Genomic DNA, 17,577 nt, shown 5'->3' on the forward strand with positions numbered 1-17,577 from the left:
TGCGAACACAAAAATCCTTGTTTCCCGGCAGCAGATCGTGCTATGTAAACACGATCTGCTGCCGGGAAACAATGAGTCATTATGGCGAAGAGGGATGGCGTTAGCGATCTCTCCTCCTCATCTCTGGGCAAGCAGCAGATTGTTGGGAAGGAACGCTTCCCTCCCAACAATCTCCAACGGTCATGCTGTACAAGCCACAGGAGGCTCTAATTTTTAAGGATTATTTAGATGGAATTTTTTTTTTTCCGTCTAACATAACGTATCTCTGATGGAAATGGCTAAAACTGATGCAAAAAAAGTGCATAACTGTGCATAATGAATGCTTAAAATACAGGCTCTGTTTTTTTGTTTATTTTTCAGGACTTCTGAGGGATCAGAAGAACGAGAAACTAAATGGTGATGTGAACCCAGCCTAAGTTTCCATTCCACACCTGACTTTTCCCCAGGAGAAGAAAGCATCTATAGAGGTTTATTGGTGCATAAAAAAGAATACCACTGAGTAACCATGAACAGACCCTCAAGGAGCTATACAATGGGCTTATTTTGAATGCGTAGACCTAGAGTTTATTAATAATTTTCTTTTTTTATGTTTTCCCCAGTTGCGATGAAATACAGGAGACACCATAGGTGCAGCGTGCAGCTTTATTCTGCTACAATTCTTGCAGTATGCATTGCTCCCTATGGCAATGACTGCGTGCCAGCCTTGAACCTGCCCCATGTTTTGATGTTATTATATAATGCATTTCCAGGACACGCAGTGTTGAAGACATCGCGATGACCCTTCAGGGTGTAGTCGTTTTTGATCCTCTTGAGGGTGACCCCACATTGGATGAGAAGTTTGGCTGCATTTATGGCGGCTTGAGATGGAAGACCGCCTGATTGCAGGGGAAGAAAAAAGAAAATGTGAGGTACGGCAGAGGAAAAAGAACAATGTGAAGAATATTCAGTGAAATTTTTTTTTTTTTTTCTTATTTTCCTTATGTCCCTGCATCTTCTCCGCAAAAACAATCAAATGATATAACTTTTACATGCCATAAAAACGTGATTGGTTCGTACGTTTCAACCTCCCCCATTCTGGCGGTCGTCTTACCTGTCGCATTCTTTTTTTTCACGGAAAAAAAATACTACTAAAAACCGCATGACAAAAACCATGAATTTTTACCATGTGTAGGGATTCGCTCTGGTAGACAGGATAAGCGGATGCAGTATAGAGGCACCAACTAGTTCTTAAATCAAACAGTTCAGTGTTTATTCACACTCTTGGCAAGTTCAACACAAAAAGTCACATTCAACACAAAAAGTCACCTTGTGGTTTTGGTGTTAGTTCACACCCTGTTGGCAGTTCTGCCTCAAAGAGTCCATGAACAGGCTTTAGGGGCCTGTTTCTCCTGACAGTGGTATCAGCCCTCCAAGCCCGGCACAAGCCTCATATCCCAATACAGAGATCCTTTCTGCTAAACCCAGCTGTCTTTTAACCCGTAGAGGACCCGCGCCATACATGTACGGCGCAGATATCCGTGACTTAAGGACCTGTCTATGGCGACTGTGATCAGGCGGGTGCAGGAGATGTGCCCACCCGATCTGCTGCATGCGCCGGCGTCTGTGAAATCACAGATGCCGGTGCATTAACCCTTGATGTGCCGTGGTCCGCGCTGACCGTGGCACATGCGATGTCCTCGTGGGTATCAGAGCTGTCATAGGCTTCCCGCGCTGCTATGACGGGGACCCGATGGCATGGAAGGCTTACAGATGGGGGCTGCCGTCTGGGGGAGAGCCTGTGAGATCCAGCCCACTGTATTACACTTACAGCCAATGCATTCCAATACAGAAGTATTGGAATGCATTGTAAAGACCCCCAAAAGTTGAAATCCCAGAGTGGGACAAAAAACAAAGTGAAAAAGAAAAGTAAAAAAAAAAAAAAAAGTTTTCCCAAAAAATTTAAAGTTTCAAGTGAAAAAAATATATATATCCTTTTGCCAAAATAAAGGGAAATTATATATTTTTTTAAATAGGGGAAAAAAGAAAAGTACACATATTAGGTATCGCCACATCCCTATCGACTGTCTCTATAAAACTAACACATGACCTAACCCCTCAGGTAAACACCGTAAAAAAAAATAAAAAAAAATTGTGCTAAATAAACCATTTTTTGGTCACCTTACATCACTAAAAGTGCAACACCAAGCGATCAAAAAGGTGTATACCCCCCAAAATAGTACCAATCTAACCATCACCTTATCCCGCAAAAAATGAGACCCTACGTAAGATAATCGCCTGAAAAGAAAAAAAACTATGGCTCAGAATATGGAGACACTAAAACATTATTTTGTTAGGTTAAAAATGCTGGTATTGTGTAAAACTTAAGTTAAAAAAAAAACAAGTATACGTATTAGGTATTGCTGCGTCTGTAACAACCTGCTCTATAAAAATACCACAAGACCTAACCCCTCAGATGACCACCATAAAAATAAAACGGTGTAAAAAAAAACATTTTTTTGTCACCTTACATCACAAAAAGTGTAATAGCAAGCGAAAAAAGTCATATGCACCCCAAAATAGTGCCAATGAAAACGTAATCTCATCCAGCAAAAATCATACCCTACCTAAGACAATCGCCCAAAAACTGAAAAAACTATGGCTCTCAGAGACACTAAAACATGATTAATAAATAAAATTAATTAAAAAAAGTTGACATATTAGGTATCGCCGTGTCCATAATAACCTGCTCTATAAAAATATCACATGACCTAACTCCTCAGGTGAATACCGTAAAAAATTAAATTAAAAACATGTAAAAAAAAATCCTTTTTTTTGTCACCTTACATCACAAAAAGTGTAAAAGCAAGCAATCAAAAAGTCATACGCACTCCAAAATAGTGGCAATCAAACCGTCATCTTATCCCACAAAATTAATACCCTACCTAAGACAATCGCCAAAAACTTAAAAAACTATGGCTCTCAGACTCTCAGACTATGGAGACACTAAAACATGATTTTTTTAGTTTTAGTTTACTTTTTAGACATATTAGGTATCGCCGTGTCCGAAATAACCTGCTCTATAAAAATATCACATGACCTAACCCATCAGATGAATACCGTAAAAAAAGTGTAAAATAAAAAAGCTATTTTTGGTCACCTTACATCACAAAAAGTGTAATAGCAAGCGATCAAAAAGTCATATGCACCCTATAATAGTACCAATCAAAACGTAATCTCAACCAAAAAAAAAATGAGCCCCTACACAAGACAGTCGGCAAAAAATAAATAAAACTACGGCTTTCAGAATGTGGAGACACAAAAAAATTATTTTCAAAAATGCTTTGTTATGTAAAACTTGTCATATTTCTTGTTACCTTGCCTCACAAAAAGTGTAATATAGAGCAACCAAAAATCATATGTACCCTAATATAGTACCAATAAAACTGCCACCTTATCCCGTAGTTTCCAAAATGGGGTAACTTTTTTGGAGTTTCTACTCTAGGGGTGCATCAGGGGGGCTTCAAATGGGACATGGTGTCAACAAAACAGTCCAGCAAAATCTGCCTTCCAAAAATGTATGGCGTTCCTTTTCTTCTGCGCAATATAGTGTGCCCATACAGCAGTTTATGACCACATTTTGGGTGTTTCTGAATCAGGGCCATAAATATAGAGTTTTGTTTGGCTGTTAACCCTTGCTTTGTTACTGGAAAAAATGTATTCAAATGGAAAATCTGCCTAAAAAGTGAAATTTTGAAATGTTATCTCTATATTCCATTAATTCTTGTGGAACACCTAAAGGGTTAACAAAGTTTGTAAAAATCAGTTTTGAATACCTTGAGGGGTGTAGTTTCTAAAATGGGGTCATTTGGGTGGTTTCTATTATGTAAGCCCCACAAAGTGACTTCAGACCAGAACTGGTCCTTAAAAAGTGGGTTTGGGAAATTTTCTGAAAGATTTCAAGATTTGCTTTTAAACTTCTAAGCCTTCTAAAGTCCCCCAAAAAATGAAATGACATTCACAAAATGATCCAAACATGAAGTAGACATATGGGGAATGTAAAGTAATAACTATTTTTGGAGGTATTACTATCTTTTATAAAAGTAGAGAAATTGAAGGAAATTTGCTAATTTTAGTGGGGGAGTGGAAACGTATGTATCAACATCTACATGCCAAAACGAGTCTTCCTTGATTTTCCAATTGGTGAAGTTCCCAGGTGGTTTATATATAACATTGTCTTACTCTACCCCTTCTTTCTCTAAGGAGAAAGAAAATAATGCTACTGTCTCGCTTACATAGTTAATATGGTTGAAAAAAGACATAAGTCCATCAAGTTCAACCAAGGGATAGGTGGTGAAGCGAATCCCAGAAGGAAGTGAGACTCAGATTTCTACACGTTTTCAGAAGCATTAATGTCATTTACTTTTAAGAATTCATCTAAACCCTTTTTAAAACTGTCCACTGTTCCTGCTGTGACCACGTCCTGAGGAAGTCTATTCCACAGCTTCACAGTTCTTAAAGAAAAGAAGCTTTGAAGCTTCTGGAGACTGAACTTTTTCTTTTCCAGTCGGAGGCAGCGCCCCCTTGTCTTTTGGGAGCATTTTACATGAAACAGCTTTTCACAGTATTTTTTTGTATGGCCCATTTATATATTTGTACAGGTTAATCATGTCCCCCATTAGACGTCTCTTCTTAAGACTAAATAAATTCAATTCTTTTCATCTTTCTTCATAACTCAGATCCTCCATGCCCCTTATAATTTTAGTCGCTCTCCTCTGTACTTTTCCAGCTCCAGTGCGTCCTTTCTATGTACTGGTGCCCAGAACTGAACGGCATATTCCAGATGAGGCTGCACCAGCACTTTGTAAAGTGGTAATATTACATCCCAGGTGTGGCCTGTTGGAGGACAATTGTGGGGTTTCCAAAATGAGAGAATTCAAGTTAGGCCTCATGCACACGACCGTTGATTTTGGCCGCATCCGATCCACATTTTTTGCAGATCAGATGCGGACCCATTCACTTCCATGGGGCTGCAATAAACATGGACAGCACACAGCGGGACCTGCAAAAAAAAATAGCACATGTGCTATACTCTGACAGTTCTATAGAGGGCTGGAGGTTCCGTTCCGCTAAATGCTAAAAGATGACTGCCCACCACCAGCCTGATAACTGCACATATCTATATTGGGAACTTATTACTCAATGCTTAGTGCTTATTTGACCCCAAAAAAAAAAAAATATATTCACCCGAATCTGGTAAATGCAGGGCTATAATACAGGCTGTAATGCTGTACATAAGGCTTTAGGTTTAGTGCATCTTGTTTGCTTCCCATAGTGTCATGTTATGGAATACTCTATGTTAGGAGTGGATGTAGGACCAAGCAAAAAACTAAAGGAGCTTCTGTGCTTTACTCATGGCCTTTCACACTGCATCTTAGTAGTCTGCTTTACCATATGAGCTAGGGAAGGTGCTTGTGCATTCATTAAACAAGCCCATAGAATGGATGCCACTGACTGGATGTCCATCTTAAAAAAAAAAAAAAACGGATTGCACTTTTTTACATGACCTCTCTATGCAGTCTGCAGCACTATTCCATGCAGTCAAAAGACCAGAAACCCTGCTGGATCCTTCTGAGAATCATGGAGACCCCACCATTCAGACCTCCATTATTAGTAAATGATGGTATATCATAGTAATACTTGTTAACGTAGGAAAATGCTTTTAAGAGAAAGAAAATCTGAGTTACTTGGTCCACAACCTTCATGTCACTGATTTCTCTACTTACTCATAAAGTTTCCAATAAAAGAGATCCCAATGGATTTAGAGTTGGAACCTTTGGCATGAGCCCCAACTTTTGACCAGCCACGACCTTCATATATGTTGCCGTCATTGCCAATGATAAAGCTGTGAAGCAATCAGGGAAAATATTTCATTTTGTATTGATCCATTCCATGAAACTTGAAATATCCTATTGCCATTATTCCTAGAGGCTATGCTCCCTCAGTAACTGGTGCATCCTCTGCACTTTGACGGACAGGGCCAGGCAGTGTAGATGTCCTTACACCTGGCCCTGTCAATCAAAGCGGAGGGGGTGTGGTATTTGCAGACAAAGTTGAGCCTCTAAGTGTAATGGCCACGCCCAGTTGCTCCTACAGGCTTATTTACATATATTAAAATATCATTTTTCAGCCAGGGTACAAATCTGCTGACAGATGCCCTTTAAGGTGCCAGATCATCTGTTGTGTCCATTTCGCAGGAACGGCTGATTGTGCAGCCGCAAGGGTCACACATCCCTAAGGCCCCTTTCACACGGGCGAGTTTTCCGTGCGGGTGCGATCCGTGCAGTGAACGCATTGCACCCGCACTGAATCCTGACCTATTCATTTCAATGGGGCTGTGCACATGAGCGGTGATTTTCACACATCTTTTGTGCGTTGAGTGAAAATCGCAGCATGCTCTATATTGTGCGATTTTCACATGACGCAGGCCCCATAGAAGTGAATGGGGTGCGTGAAAATCGCATAGCATCCGCAAGCAAGTGCGGATGCGGTGCGATTTTCACGCATGGTTGACAGTCTATTCACTGTATTATTTTCCCTTATAAAATGGTTATAAGGGAAACTAATAGCATTCTGAATACAGAATGCATAGTATAATAGTGCTGGAGGGGTTAAAAATAAATAAAAATAAGTTAACTCACCTTCTCCTCTTGATCGCATAGTTCCCGGTCTCTTTACTTCTTGAATGAGCTGTGGGCTAAAGGACCTGTGGTGACGTCAGATCACATGCTCCATCACCACGGTGATGGACCATGTGATTAGAGCATGTGATCTGACATCACCACAGGTCCTTTAGCCCACAGCTCATTCAAGAAATAAAGAGACCGGGAACTACGCGATCAAGAGGAGAAGGTGAGTTAACTTATTTTTATTTATTTTTAACCCCTCCAGCACTATTGTACTATGCATTCTGTATTAAGAATGCTATTATTTTCCCTTATAACCATGTTATAAGGGAAAATAATATAATCTTCAGAACATCAATCCCAAGCCCGAACTTCTGTGAAGAAGTTCGGGTTTGGGTACCAAACATGCGCGATTTTTCTCACGCGAGTGCAAAACGCATGACAATGTTTTGCACTCGCGCGGAAAAATCGTGCATTTTCCCGCAACGCACCCGCCTCTTATCCGGGCAAAAAAACTGACGCCCGTGTGAAAGAGGCCTAAGGGTCCTATTAACCTGCAGATGAAGCTCGTCTGATCTCTCGTCTCTATAATGAATCACTGTTTGACAAACAAGGATTTTTCAACCTGCTAAAAGATTACCATTACCCGATGAATAAGCATTTGCTCATTCATCCAGTAATCATTGGCAGTATTACACTGCCAGATCATTGCAAAACGAGCGTTTATACATAATGCTTGTAGGCGGTGATCTTCACGATTATCTTCAGGTGTAATAGGGCCATAAGGCTAGCCTTGACCCTATTACACCTGAAGATAATCGTGAAGATCACCGCCTACAAGCATTATGTATGAACGCTCGTTTTGCACAATGTTCTGTATGTCTTCCCCTAAGTGCCCACATTAGCATAGGCTCTGCAGTCTATACAGGTGACTTCCTGGAAAGTTGCACCATTAATTGCTGCCTATGGGGCATTTTGGAAACTAAATATTTTTATGGTCAGAGATAAAATATTCCTACAAACAGTGTAAAACATGTATAAAATAATATCCTTTACCACCACCACCACCACCACCGCAGTCACGAATTACAAATCTCAATACTAACTTGTAACCAATATCACACCATTCATTAGTACGGGTGTGATGTTGTAGAATGTTCCTCAGCTGTGTGGTGCAAGCAGCTGTTGACGTGCAGGGCGGGGTGACTGTATGATGGATGATCACCCAAGGGACCGGAGTGTTTAAATCCTCTCTGCAGTTTGTATTTCTAGTACTCCAGGTTGACTTACTGATGATACTGGGACATCCTGGATGTTAGGGAAAAAATATTAGAAAGAATTACTGTTTTCTGTTTATTGTCATTAGTGATGGACGAACATCTGCCGGGACGGTTCGCAAACGCGATCAAATGTTCACAAACCGCAAGTTCGCGGCGGGTCCGATTCATTTTAATGGCAGGCGAACCTGAAAAACCTTCAGCTCATATTTGCTGCCAAGAAATAATTACTAGAAGTGCACAAATAGTCCCACAACATGGACAGTGACACCAGATGGATTATTCCAATTTGCGATCTCCATTCATTATTTTTTTAAATGCGAAATATCCGCAATATAATTTTCGCAGTACCTAAATGCACTATAAAGAAAGTATATTGGCATATAACACCCCGCTTCAATCAGTTTTTTTTTTGGGGGGGGGGGGGGGACTGTTATATCACACCAGTAGAAATTATTTGTTCCACTAGCGCTCGTCCCTCTATATACCTGCAGTATCGCGGCAAAACCGCACACAACTGCCGCACAATACAAATGCACTATAATATACTGTCTAACATAGAAAGTGTATTATAACATTGTACAAGGAAGGCAATCCATTAGAATATACATAAAGGTAAAACGTAACCTATAATAATGTTACTATGAGGGTCCATTCACGCGTCCGTTAGTGTTTTGCGGATCCGCAAAACACGGACACCGGCAATGTGCATTTCGCAATTTGTGAACCGGCACTATAATAGAAAATGCCTAATCTTGTCTGCAATTGCGGAAAAGAATAGGACATGTTCTATTTTTTGGCGGAAACGGAAGCACGAATGCGGAAGTGTGGATCAGCAAATGCGGATGTGGCAGCACATTCCGGCCCCATTGAAAATGAATGGGTCTGCACCCGTTCCGCAAAATTGCAGAAAGGATGCGGACCCATCTTGCGGACGTGTGAATGGAAAAGATATCCCTCAAAATGAAAATAAATTAAATTATTAAAGTTAAGCAAAAAGCATAGATGTGGTCGGCAATAACAAGTCCTCGGCGGCACTAAATCAGAAACCATATGTCCGACCACAATCCGGGGGGTTCCAGTGCACATGCATGAATCCCGGAGGGAAAGCAAAAAACACCTATCCCTGGGCTAGATGATGATGTGGTATTGAAGGACAGGGTGGGCAAAGAACTGTCTCTGATATTGCCCTACGGGGGTTGCTATTCTAGCCCTGATAGCCTAACCACAGACCACCCACCCTGATAAGAGCGACCCCGTCCGGAACCTTACCCTATATAAAAATGGCCCTAGTAAGCCCCGAGGCCCCTGACTTCCAGGTGATCACTATATAGATCTATGTGTTTTTGACTCATTATGAAAGTATATTATAAGTATATCGCACCCCTCTGTGTATCACACCTATCGATAGCATGCCTATACCAGTCCTTAAAAAGACTTTTGTGGCTCTAACAGCCTGTCCCTGCTCCACACAGCAACCTCTCACTACACTGGCAAAACACTGAATGTAAAATGGCGGCCAGATCAGGTTTATTTATAGGGTAGGGGGTATGTCTATGTGCTGAAACGTCTCAATTGGCCGTCCTGTACCACCTGATGGATGTGTCATGGGTCAAAGTTCTTCATAATGTAAAAGAATATGGCGGGCGCGAATTTCTCCATATGTTCTCATGTTCGGCGAATCGCGAACACACAAAGTTTGCTGAGAAATGACCGCCGGGCGAACCGCAAGGCTATCTCTTGGTCATCACTTGTCATGTTCTTATTCTATCCTGGAAGTTTTCAGCCCTATGTTTGTACGCCTTAGGGTCCTTACACAGATTGTCTACAGGTAAAATAGGTGCAGTGTTTTATTTTGGCCATCTGCAGCTTTTGAAGTATTTTTTCTCGTGTTTTTGGACACAGTCTGGTTTACCATTAGTGTCTTCTTTATAGTGTTTTCCCCTGTATAGGGAGTGCTGTCAAAGCTTCTGAAAAAAACGCCAGAAGCTCCAACATAGTAAAATAGTAACAGGGGGTCATTTATCAAACAGAAATCTGCCTAAATTAAGCGTATTTCTGGCGCAGATTGCTATCTGCGACTTCTCCCCACTCGCACCAGGTCTAAAAAAGGGGGCACGACGTGGGCGGAAAAAGGGGACAGCTGGTAGGCCCATCTCATTTACCATTTTAAATTTTTGGCATAGAAAATGGTCTAAATGTAAGACAGCAAGGAAGTTGTCTTACATTTAGAAGTAGCGGAGGATCCACCAAAGTTATGTAGAGGCAGGAAACTCTTCATAACTCCGGCGGATCCACTGCCAGGTATAGGGGTTATTAAGACCGGCGTCTTAATAAATTTCCCCATAGTTGTTAAGGCTGAAAAAAGACATCTGTTCATCCAGCCCTTTATCCTGCAAGTTGATCCTGCTGCTTTTTTTTTTTTTTTTTTTTTTTTTTTTTTTAATAGAAGCAAGAAAGACAAAAATAAAAACACCCAGTGAATAGTGAGGCTACTAGCAAAAAATCTGTATCTGACTGGTGGGGGTCTGGCACCTGGAGACCCTGCTGATCAGACACTTGAGATGGCAGAAGGGCTCACAGTAGTGCCGCAGCCTTCTCTTAGCTCACCCAGCACAGCGCCTTACATTGTATAGCAGCTGTGCTTGGTATTACAGCCCAGACACATTCACTTCAATGGGGCTCAGCTGCACCTAAGGTCATGTTACCGATGAACGTGACGTCACATGGCCTAGGGAAAACTGGAGAAGGCCACAGTGCTACTGCGAGTGCAGCTGTCTTCTCAAGCAGCTGATAAGTGGGGGGCCTGGATGGAAAAACTAAGGAAAAAAGTAAGAAATTGCCATTATTGTGTGTCTCATGCAAATTGAGGAAGTAGCAGGTGTTGCTAAGATCTGCAGATGGTCAAATTTTCAAGCAACTAGCTCCAATATGAGTTGTGTGCAAGAGCCAAAGGCTTGGCCACATAACATATTCTCTGTGGATTTTCTGCAATAGAATTGCGGCAGAAAATCTGAAGCATATACAGTAGCAGCTAAGATTTAAAAAAATGTAATCCACGCTCTAGAGAAAATTTCCACAACAGACTTTTTGGCGTGCAGTATAGATTTTAAATCCAGAGGAAGTACCTTTATGCTGCGGATTTCCGCTGCTTGTTTCACCCTTGCAATTCCAAAGGGGAAATCCACAGCAAATACATGTCAAAATCCACATCTAACTAGTCTTAATACAGTATAAAGTGTTCCTTCTTGGGCGGAAGGAACGACTCCTCCGACACTCTGAGCAGTGCTTTGGTGATTGGGTGGTACATACTGCATTGCCCATACCACAAGTGAAATGCTTAAGCTGGAGCTATACCTATACTTTTTCTAGTGCTTTTAATTGATTTTCAATATTGAGCTCTAGCTGTAGTCCAAAGCAATAGATTGCATACAAATCAATCACTGCAGCTGTCACTCGATAGTTAAAAATCAATCAAAAGTGCTACAAAAAGTATAGGTGTAGGTCCAGCCTTAGTAACAGTGAATGGGTCACATAAATTAATAACAAACAAAAAAATCATGTTTGTTAGCACGGTAGCCCATGTCCGCCGCTGTCCCACTCTCTTGGGAGGAAACGGGTGTAACTCTACTCATCTTCCCACTCCTGCCTGGCAGTATAGACCACCTGCCTCTCTGCCTGTTTACCGATTCTGATCCTCCGCTGCCTGCTTGCCTTGGACTAATTTTACAGATTTGCGTGAACTCTGCCTGCCCTGACTACGAGTATTGCCTGATCCCTCAGTGCTTCACATCAGTGTCTTTGACTTCTGTGGGGGTCAGCTGCCAACCACACTGGTACAATTCCAAGTAGTCTGGTTGCACCCCTACAGCAAAATCCAGGTCCCTGTACATTGGTTTTAGGGTTAAAAGCAGGGGACTACCAGAATAACGCCCTAGTCCAAAGTGAAACTGGTTGGTTGGCACAGTGGTTGCGCAACCACTTTCCATAACAGGTTTCAATAGAAGATATGAACATTACCTACCATATGCCATAACACAGGCGGCCGCCAGGAGTAGTATGAGCCGAATCATAGTGAATGCAAGTTCAACACAGTAAAGTTATCTGAGAGACTGAACAGACAGATGTTACAATAAGTGATCATATATCAGTTTTTTTTTTTACATCAGGTTTATGATTAATGTTACAGTGTATGTACTTAGAAAGCTCCTAGGAATTTACTGGTTTGGACTACAGCTGTCACTCAAAAAAGGCTATAAAAAGTCTAGGTGTAGCCCTAGTCAGTATAAGATGTAATTCTATAAACTGCAATACATTTTATAATGAATTGCTTCTGTGGAAAATACACTGCATCATGAAACTACCATACGGCAGAACATGGGGTCTATAATACTGACCCAGAGGGATTCTGTTGCACTATACAAAGTCTGCACAAATGGCTTTGAGGTCTTAGGCTGTCCATACATGGTAAGCTTTTGATTTTCCAGATGCAGTTTTGAAGATAAAACCAGGTGTGGATCGAAAAGGCAGAGGTAGTATAAAGTACAGATTTTACTTATCCTCATGTCATATATCTGTAAAGAATAAATCAAGGCAACTGGACGTACTGTAGATTTCTTGAAAACGTTTCACTCATTCTTGCAACGAGCTTTCTCAATTCTGAGTGACTGTACAAAAATTCTGGGAATAAATATGTAACTGAATCCACATCTGGTAATTATACCCAACATTGGGTCAAAGGTGTTGATTCCATTATCCTAATTGGAGTCAGTAGGTGATAAAGACTTCCCAGAAAAAGGTGTCAAGACAGCATTGTATGTGGCAGACATACTTACATCTAAAAGGAACAGGTCCCACCTTTGAAGACAGTCAAGTACGTGTTTTGGATAAGGAGGCCGATTGGTACAAACGAGGCGTGAAGGAGGCCATCTACGTAAAAATGGAGAAACCAAGCTTGAATAGAGGTGGAGGGGTTAGACATCTATTGTCTGCCACATACAATGCTGTCTTGACACCTTTTTCTGGGAAGTCTTTATCACCTACTGACTCCAATTAGGATAATGGAATCAAACACCTTTGGCCCAATGCTGGGTATAATTGCCAGATGTGGATTCAGTTACATATTTATTCCCAGAATTTTTGTACAGTCACTCAGAATTGAGAAAGCTCGTTGGAAGAACGAGTTAAACGTTTTCAAGAAATCTACAGTACGTCCAGTTGCCTTGATTTATTCTTTACAGATATATACCATGATCTGGATAAATGAGAACCTTCACAGACCTATCCTCATGTTGGAATCCATACCTGATTTTACATTCAAAACTCCATCTAAAAATCCTGATTATCTACAGGCACCTTAAACGGTCTCTAGATTTTGTCAGGTGGAAATTGTTTTTGCAATTATCACGTGGAGCCGTTTAAAATAGAATTTTTGCAATTTTTGCTGCAATAAAATGTCTTCTAATTGGAAATAAATATTGATTTAGAAAAAAATCTTTAGATATAGTGAATGTGTTAGATTGCAATGTGACTCACCTTTATGTAGAATCTCTTCTGATATTGAGAATTGGTGTTCTCATCATCCTTTATATAGACCCGAGAGCTGGCACTCAGTGTACTGTAGACAGGGAGGGACGCTGGTTTATGGGTGTTATCTGGCTGTCACAAAACTCCAGAACAATTATTTGCATACGGCATTAGCATTATTATATGGCATTGTTCATAATGGCACACATGTCTGTGGATGGTTATTCCACTTCCTTCTGCATGAAGATATAATAACTGGACAACACCCTATATTTTTGTAATAGTCAATTAATCCAATAAACCAAAACAGCAACAACAGTGACCCACAGAGAGGTGATGTGAATAATACCGAATATCTCCTGACAATGGAATCTGTCAAGGTTAGGATATATTCGGCAGCAAATGAACAGTCAGTTCTTGAAATTGATTTGTTAGAAGCAGAAAAAAAAAATGGCCAAGTGTCCGGATCTGACCAACTCATGACAAGTGACAAATTGTGATGTCTAGACTTCCGAGTCAGTTCATCTTCAAAACGGTCAGTCTTGTAGGGTATTCCTGGAATGCAGTGGTTAGTACTGACCAAAAATGGTCCAGGGAAAGCCAGACTCACTGATGTGCATGGGGAGTGCAGGCTAGCCCGTTTAGTCTGATCCCATAAAAGAACTACTGTAAAACTGCTGACAATGTTACTGCTGATTATGATAAAGATGTCGGAACACACAGGCCATCACATGTTGCTGCTTATGGGGCTGCACCACAAAAAGAAATGGACCATGGGGTAATAAAAAAAGGTGGACTGGTCTGATGAATCATGTTTTCTTTTACATCATGTGAGCAGCTATGCATTATTTATCTGGAGGAGAGATGGCACCGGGATGCGCTATGGGAAGAAGATATGGAGAGGCAGCGGGACGCTCTGCGAATTGCTCTTTTAGGAAAGGCTTGGTCATCGCATTTATGTGAATGTGACATGCAGCACCTACTGAAATATTGTACAGACAAGCACCTCCTTTCATGTCAGCAGTATTCTCTAGGGCAGTGGCCTCTTCCACCAGGATAATGCTTTGTCCAGGAATGGTCTGAAGAACATAAAGAATTCAAGGTGAGGACTTTGCCTCCAAATGACTAGATCTCAATCTGATTGAGCATCTGTGGGATCATCTGGCAGATGATCACTAGGGATGAGCGAATTTGCATAAAACTTCGTTCTAATATTGTACAGAGCAGGAGCTCCGTACAGTATTAGAATGTATTGGCTCCTATGAGCCGAAGTTATTGCTCCTATAAATGCTTGTTACCGATCATGTAACAGTGGAATAAGTGCGGGGAGACAGACCAGACAAAGAATAGAATGTGAACGGACCGAGTCTATAAGCTACGAAGTACAAATGGAGCAAGCAGAGAATAGTCAGGGGAAGCCAGGGTCATAAATACCAGGAGAGTCGTGAAGTACCAAAGGAGTCAGCAGAGGATAGTCAGGAGGAAGCCGGGGTCAGAATACCAGGAGAGCAGCAAAGTACACAAGGAGCAGGCAGAGGATCGTCAGGAATTCAGCAGGAGGTAAGTACGCCAGGAAAGACAAAGTCGCAGGTGGAACCTAAATAACAGGCTGGGGCCAGCAGACTGCCTGTTTAAATCTGGCAGATTGCGCTGTGTAATAGGGTCCTGGGAAATATAGGTAACATTATATGGAGCTGTAATAGGGACTGCTAAATACTAATTCTACCTTAATAAATCCTCCTCCTCACTCCTAAATAGTGCCATTACTTCGCAGATTTGCTTTTCAGAGTCCCGGGAAAGCTGGGTTATCAGTATGTGAAACTGTTATATACAAACCGGATTCCAAAAAAGTTGGGACACTAAACAAATTGTGAATAAAAACTGAATGCAATGATGTGGAGATGGGAAATGTCAATATTTTATTTGTAATAGAACGTAGATGACAGATCAAACGTTCAATCCGAGTAAATGTATAATTTTAAAGGAAAAATACATTGATTCAAATTTTCACGGTGTCAACTAATCCCAAAAAAGTTGGGATAAGTAGCATTAAGAGGCTGAAAAAAGTAAATTTGAGCATAACGAAGAGCTGGAAGACCAAATACCACTAATTAGGTCAATTGGCAACATGATTGGGTATAAAAAGAGCTTCTCAGAGTGGCAGTGTCTCTCAGAAGCCAAGATGGGTAGAGGATCACCAATTCCCACAATGTTGCACAGAAAGATAGTGGAGCAATATCAGAAAGGTGTTACCCAGCGAAAAATTGCAAAGACTTTGCATCTATCATCGTCAACTGTGCATAGCATAATCTGAAGATTCAGAGAATCTGGAACAATCTCTGAGCGTAAGGGTCAAGGCCGTAAAACCATACTGGATGCCCGTGATCTCCGGGCCCCTTAAACAACACTGCACCACAAACAGGAATGCTACTGTAAAGGAAATCACAGAATGGGCTCAGGAATACTTCCAGAAACCATGGTCAGTGAACACAATCCACCGTGCCATCCGTCGTTGCCAGCTGAAACTCTACAGTGCAAAGAAGAAGCCATTTCTAAGCAAGATCCACAAGCTCAGGCGTTTTCACTGGGCCAGGGATCATTTAAAATGGAGTGTGGCAAAATGAAAGACTGTTCTGTGGTCAGACGAGTCACGATTCAAAGTTCTTTTTGGAAATCTGTGACGCCATGTCATCTGGACCAAAGAGGACAAGGACAACCCAAGTTGTTATCAACGCTCAGTTCAGAAGCCTGCATCTCTGATGGTATGGGGTTGCATGAGTGCGTGTGGCATGGGCAGCTTGCATGTCTGGAAAGGCACCATCAATGGAGAAAAATATATTCAGGTTCTAGAACAACATCTGCTCCCATCCAGACGTCATCTCTTTCAGGGAAGACCCTGCATTTTTCAACAAGATAATGCCAGACAACATTCTGCATCAATCACAACATCATGGCTGCGTAGAAGGATCCGGGTACTGAAATGGCCAGTCTGCAGTCCAGATCGTTCACCTATAGAGAACATTTGGCGCATCATAAAGAGGAAGGTGCAACAAAGAAGGCCCAAGACGATGGAACAGTTAGAGGCCTGTATTAGACAAGAATGGGAGAGCATTCCTATTTCTAAACTTAAGAAACTGGTCTCCTCGGTCCCCAGACGTCTGTTGAGTGTTGTAATAAGAAGGGGAGAGGCCACACAGTGGTGGAAATGACCTTGTCCCAACTTTTTTGGGATTTGTTGACACCATCAAATTCTGATTCAACATATTTTTCCCTTAAAATGGTACATTTTCTCAGTTTAAACTTTTGTTCCGTGATTTATGTTCTATTCTGAATAAAATATTAGAAGTTGGCACCTCCACATCATTGCATTCAGTTTTTATTCACGATTTGTATAGTGTCCCAACTTTTTTGGAATCCGGTTTGTACTGTAGAATACTATATCTCTACTAAGAAAAATCTCCTCCTCACTGCTAAATAGTGCCATAGTCAGGCATGTTTTCAGGGTCCTGGGAAAGCTAGGTTACTTGCATAATTTAAGGATAACATTATCTGGATAGTGTGTACAGCTCCACAAGACTTGAAAGCTTTCAAACACTGATGGATTCCAGCTTTTCCTAGACAGATAGTGAGAAATCCTTCCTGCTTCAAAGCTTCAGTGTCCCTTTGTATTAAAGAAGTTGTCCAGGATTAGAAAAACATGGCTGCTTTCTTCCAATAACAGCCCTACACCAGTCCATAGGTTGTGTGTGGTATTGCATCTCAGCTCTATTGAAGTGAATAGGGCTTATCTGCAATACCACATACAACCTAAGGACAGAGGTAGGGCTGATTCTGTAAAAAAAAAAATATAATGCAGCAGTGTTTTTTTAAGATATTCCAATTCAAAGTAAAGTAGACAACAAGGCCAGAGTCGGGAGGAATGCTGGACCACAATCCCCCTGTTACGCTGCTGGAAGACACAGCTGGAATCCAGTGGCCAGAAGGAACAAACGAGGCGCAGACTTGAGGAGTAGATCGCAAGGTAGGGAATCCAGTGAAGAATCGGAACGGTCTGGAAAGGATGGTTCTGAGGAGCAGGAGACTGGAACAAGTCACAATACTCGAGCAATGTT

At 41.4% G+C, this 17,577-nt stretch overlaps 1 protein-coding gene across 1 annotated transcript in view; it reads right to left on the minus strand.

The window, feature by feature from the left end:
- Positions 1–12,012, minus strand: part of LOC122946053 (peptidoglycan-recognition protein SC2-like) — a 104,137-nt gene extending 92,125 nt beyond the window's left edge. The window contains exons 1-3 of the mRNA XM_044305356.1: positions 11,964–12,012; positions 7,769–7,970; positions 5,763–5,881 (exon numbers count right to left, since the gene is read on the minus strand). Of these exons, the coding sequence (XP_044161291.1) occupies positions 5,763–5,881; positions 7,769–7,970; positions 11,964–12,012 (370 nt within the window). The remainder of the gene's footprint in view (positions 1–5,762; positions 5,882–7,768; positions 7,971–11,963) is intronic.
- Between the last annotated feature and the right edge of the window lie 5,565 nt (positions 12,013–17,577).

The sequence above is a fragment of the Bufo gargarizans genome, chromosome 9, assembly GCF_014858855.1.
Source record: "Bufo gargarizans isolate SCDJY-AF-19 chromosome 9, ASM1485885v1, whole genome shotgun sequence".
Taxonomy (NCBI): Eukaryota; Metazoa; Chordata; class Amphibia; order Anura; family Bufonidae; genus Bufo; species Bufo gargarizans.